The sequence below is a fragment of the Echinops telfairi genome, unplaced genomic scaffold (assembly GCF_000313985.2).
Source record: "Echinops telfairi isolate 266 unplaced genomic scaffold, ASM31398v2 ScPeMD7_443;HRSCAF=831, whole genome shotgun sequence".
Taxonomy (NCBI): domain Eukaryota; kingdom Metazoa; phylum Chordata; class Mammalia; order Afrosoricida; family Tenrecidae; genus Echinops; species Echinops telfairi.
In genome coordinates this window covers 81,607,531-81,619,524 of record NW_022104341.1, presented here as the reverse complement: position 1 = coordinate 81,619,524, position 11,994 = coordinate 81,607,531, and the positions used below count along the sequence as shown (strand labels likewise).

The 11,994-nt window shown below is 42.6% G+C and overlaps 1 protein-coding gene across 1 annotated transcript in view; it reads right to left on the bottom strand.

Moving 5' to 3' along the window:
* The window catches only part of ATPAF1 (ATP synthase mitochondrial F1 complex assembly factor 1), a 44,692-nt gene that overhangs the window by 27,126 nt on the left and 5,572 nt on the right, over positions 1-11,994 (bottom strand). Inside the window, exons 3-7 of the mRNA XM_004699453.2 lie at positions 11,270-11,332; positions 9,511-9,561; positions 8,582-8,629; positions 4,453-4,548; positions 1,612-1,719 (exon numbers count right to left, since the gene is read on the bottom strand). Of these exons, the coding sequence (XP_004699510.2) occupies positions 1,612-1,719; positions 4,453-4,548; positions 8,582-8,629; positions 9,511-9,561; positions 11,270-11,332 (366 nt within the window). The remainder of the gene's footprint in view (positions 1-1,611; positions 1,720-4,452; positions 4,549-8,581; positions 8,630-9,510; positions 9,562-11,269; positions 11,333-11,994) is intronic.

Below are 11,994 nucleotides of genomic sequence, written 5' to 3'. Positions count from 1 at the left end.
CTGCCAGAAATTCAAGCCAGACTCGGAAGAGGGTGGTGATGCCAGGTAAGATCTTAGCTCGGCAGCAGAAATACCAGAAAGAGGTTACCTGTGTTTTATGGATTATGCAAATGTATTTGTTTATGTGGATCATAATAAATTATGGATAACATTGCTAAAAGGGGAATTCCAGAACACTTGTGCTCCAATTGAACTTAAACCAAATACGAATATTATATGTTTTAAAATGAGGAAAGTTGTGTATTAGGGTTGCATCCTTTCATTATATTTATCTACTGTTTGTTGAGCAAAGAAGCCATGAGGCTGGACCATATGCAGAAAAACATGGCACCAGGATTTGGGGAAGACTCATGAGCAATCTTTCATTATGCAGATGGCACAATTTTGCTCGTTGAAAGTGAAGACTTGAAGCACTTATGATGAAGATCATAGACTATGGCCTTCTGTATGGATGATACTGCAATATAAAACAACAATCCTCACAACTGGATCAATATGCAACATCATGATAAGAGAGAAAAGAATGAAGAGGTCAATGGTTCTTTTAACATGGATCCACAAGCAACACCCGTGTGAAGAGCAGCCAAGCAAGGTGCTGCATTGGGAAAACATGCTTCTACAGTGTTACAAAGTAAAGCTGTAACCTTGAGGACTATGCTGCTCCTGACCTAAGCCACGGCATTTTCAATGGCCCCCTATGCATGCGAAAACTGGACGACACACAGTCAATACGGAAGACGGAAGAAAACCGGATGCCTTTGGATATGGTGTTGGTAAAGAATCTTGACCACACATCGCCTGCAGAGAAGAAGCACATCTGTCTTGGAAGTACAGCCAGAATGTTCGCTAAGAGCATGTACTTTGGACGTATTAAAAGAAGGGACCAGGACCTGGTAAGGCAGCGGTTCTCAACCTTCCTAATGCCGGGACCCTTTCATATAGCTCCTCATATGGTGGTGACCCCCAACCAAAACATTATTTTCGCTGCTACTTCATCACTGTCATTTTGCTACTATTCTGAATCGGGGCGACCCCTGTGAAAGGGCTCGCGAGCCACGGGTTGAGACCACTATGGAACAGTAAATGCTCCGTGAAAAAGAAGACCCCCAACGAGCTGGGCTGACACAGTGGTCACCGGCTTGGGCTCAAACAGGAATACGTGTGAGGACGGGGCGGGACGGGGCAGTGTCTGTTCTGCTACACAGGTGAAACTGCACGGTGGAATGCATTCTGCAGCACTTAACGACAATGGAGACATGCACGGATATTCCATATCAAGTGGGATTCATACAGACCTGAAGTGGCTTCACCTGAATTTAAATGACATTTTAATTACCAAATGAGTTCAGGTCAGATAGGTTTTGGGGCCAAATGAGTTAGGGGGAAAAAAATGTTTCTCAGGGCTCTTTAGATTCGATAAATGTAAAAAAGCAGCCGAGGATCCATACTAAAATCAACTTGGAAGAACTTCAGCAAGACAAAATGATAGTTCCCTTGAGAGTATATAAGAAACTAGAATTTTCTGCAATTTTACCACTTGTAAGGTTTGGTAGAAAAATGATACCTTCAGGGCCACCAGGTAAAACCACAGAGATGAAAGGTGACTCTTACCAGAAATGTGGAGTCCATTTCTGCTGTCATCAGCACTATCCCTTTTTCATGCTTCAGTTCAGGGTAGTGGTACAAAATCAGTTGGCTGGCCGCAGCTTCCCCTCGGGTCTGCCAAGAGGAGCACAGAGCAAAGCTCACTAAGGTAGCACAGCACAATGAACTGTAATTTCAGAGCAATAGAGTACAGGGGAAATTGTGGCTCCTACCAGCCCCGGGGGTGGCTCGGGAGTCAGAGGATTGGTACATGGAGGGAAGATCATGGCTATCAAAGTCTGGTAAAACTGACAGCTTGCACAGTGTTATTTGTGTCTTCAATTGCAAAAGGCTTGGCTTTCTTCCCAGAAAGTGTTTACAGTAGGCAGTGAATCCTTCATCATAGCCATACATTTAAAAACAAAACGGCACAAGCAGCTACCAAATCAAATGCTAAAGAAAGCACTGTACCTGTGCAATTGCCACTTTTATGGACCAGTGCATTTCACAGTTGAAATCTACTCCCCTTGGCTAGCTCTGAGGACAGAGCACGTCTAAGCTGTAGCAAACAGCTGGAGAGTTTGCACATGGGCCAGATTTGTAATGTGCAGCTTTAAAATATAATCTGGGGAGGGGTGGTAAAGAACTAGACATCGTAACTTCTGGTGGAATGGACAGGTTAATAGACCTCCAGTCTAGACTAGGAAGAGTGTGGTGTCAGAAGTGCAGGATCAAAGCTAAAGCTCTCACACAGCTAAGGAAGAAACAACCATACAGTCAGAGAGAGAGAGAGAGAGAGAGAGAGAGAGAGAGAGAGAGACCACAAAAAGAGCTCTGGGCTTCATCTCAAAATTTTAGCAAGCATTCTTTTTATCAATACCCAACTACAGATGGGGTATTCTTAGTTATTTCAACCTCTCGGGCTTCTAGAGCAAACTTCCAGAACTATGCTGATGACTTTGATCACAGTGATGTGTCTGGGTCTTTCTCCTGTACTTGAGCGTCACAGGACAGGGACCTTTGTCTAATATATCTTCAGGCCCCAGCAGAGTTCCTAACACAATAGTTTAATTATCAAGCCCACAGGATCTGGAGTCCGGTGACTGAGGCTTGAACCCAGCACTAGCACTTTCTTTTTTGTAAACAGAAATAATAGTAAGTATCTCAAAGGACACCTGGGAGGATTAAAGGACATCATGTATATAAGCATTTGTCATATAATACAGTAAGTACGCCAAATGTTGGTTAGAAGGGCTGAATAATTGATTGCTAAACTATAAAATAACAAGCTGAAGTTGCTCCCTCTTTCTATTCTGTACCCTCTTTCCCTCAATGTCAATATCATCATACAGGGTTGAGTTTGCTATATTTGGTTCCCTGAAAGAAAACACCAATTTTAACCATGATCTGATTTTTTTAATTTTAATTTTTAAATTTTAATTTAAAAGGTGAGACTACTTTGAATCTAGTTTATTCTTCTAAATATTTAATTTTCGGTGAAAGGATCTAACCCCTTAACCCAGTATTTGGAATGGAAAAAAAAAAGGAGGTTAATATGACAGCATCACTGAATGAAACACATTGGAAAGTGTTGCCTTGGTTAATAAAACATGCAGGATATTAGGCCTTCCTCTGGCAGTTAGACCTTGTCACTTTGAAGATATATGAAAGCGTGGGGTGGAATCCAACCTGTCAACCAAGTCACAGCCTGATGCTGTCTGGTTCTTGATCGCTGCCCCTCCGCCTTCCTACCTGCTGGGACTCTGCCTGCTCCCGGGTTCACCCCATGTGGGCTGCCTGACCCTGAGAGCTGTTGGAGGCCCTGCCATGTTTCCACCGATTTTGGATCCACTTGACCTGCACTCATCGGCCTGTGATCTTCCTGCTTCACTTTTCTGTGTCACCAGCCTGCAGCTACCTGAGTGTGATGAAGGACTTATGGACTAGCATTGGACTTACAGACTTGAGTTGAGCTGGGATACCTTCTTGATAGATAATTATTTCTCTACATAAAGCTCTTTCTTATACATAGATGAGTGTCCCTGGATTTGTTTTTCTAGACAACCCGGCTGGCCTAACATACTTTGTTAAGGTGCGTATAGTTTGGGTTAAAAAAAGATCACAACTCTTTTACGTTTGCCAGTGAGGCACATGAATAAGCACCAGTAAAAGAAGTCTGGGCAAGAGACAAGAAAGAGCCAGAAGTAATCAGGTGATTTGGGGTCTTTTTCAACATCTAGGCAATAAGCCAGAAGTACAGCCAGAATGCTCCTTGAAGGCAAGGATAGTGAAACTTTGTATCACAGACTTTGGACATGTCGTCAGGGGAGACCAGTTCCTGGTGAAGGGCATCGTGCTCGGTGAAGTCAAGGGGCAGGGACAAAGAGGAGGGCCCTCAACGAGATGGACTGACAGTGGCTGCCATGATGGGCTCAGGCCTAAGAACCGTGAGGACGGTGCAAGGCCGGGCAACGCTCCGTTCTGTGTACACAGAGCTGACTCAGTGGCACCTAACAAGAACCAGAGGAAAGCTAGAAGCCTAAACAACTAGCCCAGCACACAGAAGATGCCCAGTCATTGGTGCCACAGCAAGTCCTGCTGGACTTGGTAGAAAGTCTGTGCCCTCATTAGGGGTAAGGTAGTAATTTCCCAAAGTGGGCAATACTGCCCCCTGGAGGGGGTGCTGGGATGATGGGGTGTGTGGGGCTGGGTTAGCAAAAGAAGAGAGCTGCACTTGATCCTGGATGATGGTACAAAAGTTTTTAATTGCCAGGGGGTGCTGAGTAATCTTTTTTTTTCTGAAAAGGGGGCAGTAGGCCAGAAAAATCTGGGAAACCATGTTGTAGGGGAAGAGCACAAGCTACCTACCTGAATATTTATCAGTGCGGTGAAGTGGAGTTCGGGACCTGTCCATTGTCCTACAAAGAATTCATAACCTTCCCTTCTTGGTAGGGCACACAGGAACTGTGGGAGAGAGATATACAGTGAGACAGACGAGTAACCGAAGTCATTTGCTTAGTGCCCAGTCACATGTATCAATCCCTCTATTTCTTCAATGCTTGGTTTAAAATTTTTTTTTAGGTTATGAAATTCTTAGGTGATAACAAACACTGATGTACTTCCTTACCTGCCTAGGAAAGCATGGGACACAACCGAAGCTTCCTCTGGTCTCTGTCATTCCATCCACAAATAGCATTATTTATGGATAGAATTAGATACCAAAGGAACCAGAGATACACCTATATGTGTATATCCACAAATAAGTAACAATACTGTTTGAATGTTTAAAACCTAAATAAATACTATTAAACTGTGTCCTTTTGCAACTTATTTTTTTCACTTCACAATATGCTTTGAGATTTATTCATGCTGATATATTTACCTCTAACCCATTTATTCTCTGTTGTCTGGAATTCTATTGTGGACCTACACCATAATTTATCTACTGTTGCTCATCATCTCTTGAGAAACATTTGGATCTTTTCCAATTTCTAAACTTTCTAATGCTCCGGAGTTAACTTTTGTTCCAATGATCTTAATTACTTCATGTTCTATCAGCTGGGACTGACGCTGGAGCATGGCTCTAGACTAAACAGCAAGATATGATTAGTTTTATGCCTGAGATACTGTAAATTGAAGATGAGTGAATAGAACCCAAAACAAAGTACAGTAGTCCAATGTACATTAGTCATGCAATTGTCTTCTTACTGCCAAACACACGGGTTGTTTTTCCATCATTTGATGAGGCAGCCCTAGTGCCTATCTAACAGTGGAAGCCTTGATAGGGTAAGCATGTTTTTTAGAATTTTATTGAGGTATACTTGAAGTACAAGGCATTGCACACGTATAACGTGTGTAACTGGATACATTTTTGTGAAATCATCCCCACTGCTAGGTGCTGCGAGTGGGTTCCAACTCACAGTGGCCCGTGCACAACAGAACTGCTGTCCGTTCCAGGACACCTGCGCGGTATCGCCCTTCTCAACAGCCCTCCTCCCCCAAGTTCACTGGCCCCTTTGTCATTCACTCTTCTCTCCCCAACCTTCCTCGGACAACCAGTAATTTGCTTGTAATCAGTCTGCATTTTCTAGAATTTTATGTAAATGGAACCATATAATATATATATATATATTATATATTTAGGTCTGCCTTTTTTCACTCAGCATAATTATTTAGTGATTTACTCATGTTGTTTGTTGCATGTTATCAATAGTCCACTTGTTTTTCATTGCTGAATGTTATTCCATTGTATGCACATGTATGTGTAAATGCACGCATTATTTCCCTCCTTCATTCACCTATGATAGGCATTCTCAGGTTTCCAGTGGTTTGGTTATTACACATAAAGCTGCTATAAATGTACAAGGAATTATATGGAGGTATGCTTTTATTTCTCTTAGAAAAAAAACAGGATGAAATAGTTGGATAGTATGGTTGTTACATCACTTAACTTTTAAAGAAAACAACTGTTTTCTAAAGTGACTATATCATTTTACATTTTACCACCAGTGTTTGAGGCTTTCTGTGACTCTACATCCTTAGCAACACTTAGTATGACTAGTCCTTTTAATTGTAGCCACTGGAGTGGCAGTGTAACCCATTACCATGGAGACAATTCTGACTCATGGTGACCCTTTAGACAGGGTTGAACTGCCCCACAGGCTCTCCAGGGCCACAAATCTGTATGGAAGCAGATGGCCTTATCTCTCTGCCAGGGATGGCCTGCTGGGTTCAAACCAATGACCTTTTGATTAGCAGATGAGTGCTTAACCACCGCACTACCAGGGATCCTTAGTGACACTGTAGGAATATCTTAAGGCACCTGGTAGCACAAAAGGTAAGCAGTTGAAATCCACCAGCAATTCTGCAGGAGAAAGACATGCTTCCATCAAGATTATAGCCTAGAAAACCACATGGCGGTCTGCGCATCAAATGGGGTCACTAGAAGGTGAAATTGGCTCTGACAAGAGTGTCACGGTGTGGCGTTAGTTAGCATTTCCTTTATGACTACTGATGCTGAATATCTTTTCTTGTGCTTATATGCCAGCCCACTTCTTTGGTGAGATGTCTGTTCATATTTCCACCCATTTAAATTGAGCTGTCTCATTATTATTGAGGCATAAGATTTCTTTATGTATTCTAGATACAAGTCCTTTGTGAATATGCTTTGCAAGTATTTTGTTACAGTCTATGGCCTTTTATTTTTCATAAAAATGCCTTTTGAAAAACAAACTTTTTATTTTGACGAAATCCGATTTTTCTTCTTTTACAGATACATTTAGGTGGGTGATGCATTCTGAGTTGATGTTCTTGTTTTCAGGTCTCATTTTATGATTCACTGTTCAAAACAATACTGTATACAAGAAGAAAGAAATGCTGGGAAAGAAAAATAATAAGGAAAAGGAAGGAAATAAGTTGTTAAATGTTTGTTGGGTTTTTTTTGCAGTGAAAGGATCATCTAAACCAGTGGTTCTCAACCTCCCTAATGCTGCAGCCCTTTCATACAATTCCTCATGTTGTGGTGACCCCCCAACCATGAAATTATTTTCGTTGCTACTTCATAACTGTAATTTTGTTACTGTTATGAATCGGGCGAGACACCTGTGAAAGGGTTGTTCGACCCCAAAGGGGTCGTGACCCACAGGTTGAGAACCGCTGAAAACTAACCAGGGGCTTCAGTTACTTGGAAATATGTGTCCATACACTGATCGATCTGCTAAAAAGGGAGGCAAAATATATGAAGGTAAAAAAGAAAATGATCGTAGACAACGCTCATTGATTTTCTCACGGACTAGAAATGCCGATCCTTATTAATAGGGACAGTCCAAAAGTGGGGTTATTACTGCAGGTGACAAAATGCCAATGTCATCTACCTCTTCTTCACTGCAGGAGTAATTTCTTTGATTTGTGTATTTTTATAATGTATGTATTAACCTGTAAGTTTATATGTAATGTTTCCAGCCCCCAAAGATGAAGATTGAATTTATAAAGATACTGTTAATAAAGGGGATTAATAATAAACACAAAAACAACAGAAAAATGAAGTTTTAATTTACATCTGAAGCAAAACGGCAATCTGTCCAAAGTTGGGGCTACTTGTATCCAGTCTGGGGGAAGAAGGAAAAATCAACCACTTGCCCTTGAGTTGATTTTGACTCAGAGCAACCTGGGTGTGCCAGAGTGGAACTACACTCCAGAGGGCTTTCAGTGGTGGGATCTGGGGAAGTCAAGTCGTTTACCAGGCCTTTCTTCTGAAGAGCCTCTGGGCAAATTCAAATTCGAACTTTTTAGTTAACAGCAGAGCCCATAAATCATTTGCACCACCCATGAGCTCTGAGTTAAGAGACTCTTTTTTTTAAGTTGATATTAACATTTTTATCATAATTTGTTAAAAAAGATTTTTGGATTATCCCTGGTTAAAAGACACCCGGTTTGGTGAGATAGTTAGTTTATTGTGCAAACCTGGCCAATAAACACATGTGAGATTAGCTGAAGGGCTGAGAGATAAATGGGTCGGTGAGCCTTGCCTTCCTAGTTCTTGGGTCTTTTGCTCTGATGGTCTGACCAGGGTGCAGCTGCCTTAGTTAGTTCCCTGCTTCAGCTGGCAATGTTCACTTCCTGCGAGGCATCCCTGAGGAGAAGCCACATGGACCTACCCTGATGCAGCCTGGGTGCTGGAACAGCCGCGTGGAGACCCCTGCCAACACTGAGATGCTTAGAAGCTCACTGATTCAGCTTTCCTCCTGCAGTCGGTGTCACTGAGTGTTTTGTGAGATTGAGGAGGACTTTGTAGATCAGGGTCAGACACAGGGGCCAATGTTGGACTTAGGGGCTTGGAAAGCATTGGATTGGGATGCTTTCTTAATGTACCCTTACCCTTTATATAAAACTCTCTTACATACATAGGAGTTTCTGTGGATTTGTTTCTCTAGTCTACCCAGACTAACACATTTGGCAACCTTGATAAGCAATCCTCATATAATCACTGGGTACTTACTGTTGGACAGGACTGGGCACGGTTCCAGATCAAATCAAACTTTTCTCCCTGTAGGGCAGAAAATAGTAGACTTAACTCACAAACAACAACAACAGAAAGATACAAAAGGTCACCAACCAAAACCACATCCACCGTCACCAAGTCCATTTCAAGCCATAGGAACCCCGCGGAACATGTATGCCCAGGATATACTTGCGGCTGATACATACTAACTTAAGCTCCAATGTAACAACTGTGAGGAGGTACAGGGCTGGGCAGTGTTACATTCTGTTGAACAGAGGGTTGGTAGGAGTCAGAACTGACTTAACAATAGCAAGCTACTTCTTCAGGGAAGATCTAGCAGAGAAGCTAGTACTTCAGATACTTACTTTATGATGCTGGCGGTCAGCAGAGGAACATCAAACCAGAGAAAGCCAGTGGCAACCCTTCCCAGTTACAGATCTCAGTGGTCAAGCAATGGCTAGTGACTATCTCTAAGCCAGTAATTTTAGGGAGGGAAAAAACAAGAAAACGCCACTTGCTCATGGGAAATGCCAGAAAAAGACTAAGAGGCTCCAAGTCGGTCCAGGCATAAGTCACTCAGAGGGGAAAACGCTGCGCACGCGTGGCCATGTCTTTAGGAAAACACCATAAGCAATAACAGACATCTGGAAATTGCTTGGTCACAAGAACTTACACCATGCTCCCTTGTCAGAGACTTGACTCAAAGAGACATTTCTAAACCAGAAAGAGGAAAAACAAGAGCCATAAATATACCATATGGGGCTTCCAATCTTTGGTGCTCAGGGCATAATAAAAACCCTCAGAGCTGTAATATACAAGTTCTCAGGAGGCAATAAACCTAGGGAAAGTAAAGGCAACTGCCTGCCAGGGTTACAGTATTGACCTTCCTATTACAACACTTTCATTTTGCTCTCCAAACTACTTACAGGAATAACTGCGTAGACTGTATCTTTTGCTGAAAAATACTGCTGCCAAATCTGTACAAAAAAGAGAGAAGGTGTCTGTGATATATATGGGTCATCTTTGCAACCTATGCTATTACAAGTCTATGGTTACATAAAGATTAATATCATCCATTCTTTCTGCATGATTACTGTGATTCTTGATAACCAACTCATGCCAGAGAATTTGATTCTAAGGCCTTGTTAATCATTCTGCTTAAGGTATGTCTTGCATATGACAATCTTTTTTCCCCTCCCATATCTTTTCACTTCCTTCTCAAAAGTCACACTTCCCCAGCACCTTACAGACCTTCTCAGAGACCAAGCCGGCAGACAGTCAGAGGCCAGAGTCTGAAGTGCGGTGGAGCTGGGTACAAATTCGTTCCAATCATTTGTTGGAAAATCACCCAAACTCTCTAAATCAGTGGTTCTCAACCTTCCTAATGCCGCAACCCTTTAATACAGTTTAAGCTGTGGTGACCCCACAATCATAAAATTATTTTCGTTACTACTTCATAACTGTAATTTTGCTACTGGTATGAATCGGATGACCCCTGTGAAAGGGTCATTCAACCCCCCCCAATGCTTGAGAACAGCTGCTCTAAACAACACCAGAAAACTGGCAATAATAACTCATGGGATTATTGTGAGGACTAACTTCAAGTATATAGGTTATTCTAGGCACAGGGTAAGCACTAAAAATAGATGGCAGCTTTTATCAGCTAGCACTGTCTTTGTGCAGGCAGCTCTTAAACTCCTGTTTCCAGAAAGTCTTCCACGGGAAGAATAGACGCCGTTGGACCAGACGTCCTACCTCAGCTTGGTATCCAAGAATCACGGTTGATCTTCATCATGGAAATACCAAAAGGTAGGAAACATCCTCAATCAATTATTCACCAATCAGCATATGTTCTTCTAAGCATTTTTGGGGTTACAAAGAATTAGGGACAAAACAGAGAGAGGTCGTTTGCAGGGGACTTGCTAACTAGTGAAAGAGATAAAGCCATAAGTAAACATTACTAAGAAGCAATATATCCTAGGCATCTTGTGAGGGACAAAGTGCCACAGCAGTTTCTAGGATAATGTCTGAGTGACATAAATGGTCATGGAGACTACACGGAGGAAGAAGCACACAGACTCTTCCTTAGAAGACAGGCGATGTTCTGGGACACCCAGATGGGGAGATAACAACTTCCTGGGCAGAGAGAATAGCACATGTGATGCGGTGCCTTGCTTTTTTATCATTTCCGCATCCTATCTATCACACGCATGCTCTGCGTTCATGTTTTTTTCATTACCATCATTCTTATTGTCCTCCATCCCTTTGCACCTGTGGTTCTACTGTCTGTCTTCCCAGCAATACACTAAGCTTCCCCATAATGAAAGAAAGCAGAACTTGTAATAGGGCGTGAGTGGTAAGGATCTGATGCAAATGGAGCGGGAGCAGGGAAAGCGATTTAGAGCTAGTGCTGTAATCCAGGATGACAGTCTGATGGTTTCAAACAACATGCAGGCAGTAGGAATAAAAAAGGAGAGGGGAAATGTGAGTTGGTCAGATATACAGGGGTGAGACCACAAAAAACATGTTTTCTTATGCCACTATTCATATAATTCATCAACTTGGCTTGTAAGACATTTTGTCTAGAAAGTGATGTCAAGAACTGTATGCTCCCGTTTACACTCAGATTTGGTTCAAAGAGCACCTATTTTCCTAAAGCCTGCCAATCCATTTTCATTCATTTACCTGTTTTATTTCTTCTGCAGTCTTATCTTTCACCATGTCAATGTTAAAGATTGAACTGAGAGTCTGAAAGAAAATAAAAGGCAACTAACACCAGAATTTAAACAAGCAATTAACTTGATTTTCACTCTCAAGAAGCAGGGCGTCAGGAACGTGAGGCAGGGGGCATTAAGTAGAGAACAAGTGTAAGGAAACGTGCATCCTCAGAGGGAGGGAGCAGTCAAGCCCAGCGGGTTTTTCACAGTTCTATTCCTGGGGAGTATTTATAGGTCATGATGTAGTTTCCGCCACCCCCACCTGTCAGGCTGCTGTACTGCGGCGGCTTTCATGTTGCTGTGATGCTGGGCGTTATGCCAACAGTAAATATCAGCACGGTCACCAAGGTGGGCAGGGTTTGGCAGAAAGACCGGGCATTCTACCTCTGAAAACCAGCTAACACAAACTCTGTGGATCACCAGAGAGTACTGTCCCCTGTGGTATTGCCAGGTGAGCCCCAGAGACTAGAAGGCCATCAAAACATAGGGTGGCCACATTCATGGACTCAGCACCCTGTGCTCATGAAAATGACACAGGATAGGGACGTTTCAGTCTGTTGTACTTGGGGTCCCAAGGAATCAAAACGGACTCAATGGCAATGAACATAACCTAATACATTCGAAACGTCACAAGCCGTGGACTTCACCATGTGCCGAACCCCCACCAGTCACCACTCTGCTGCTGGCAAGAGG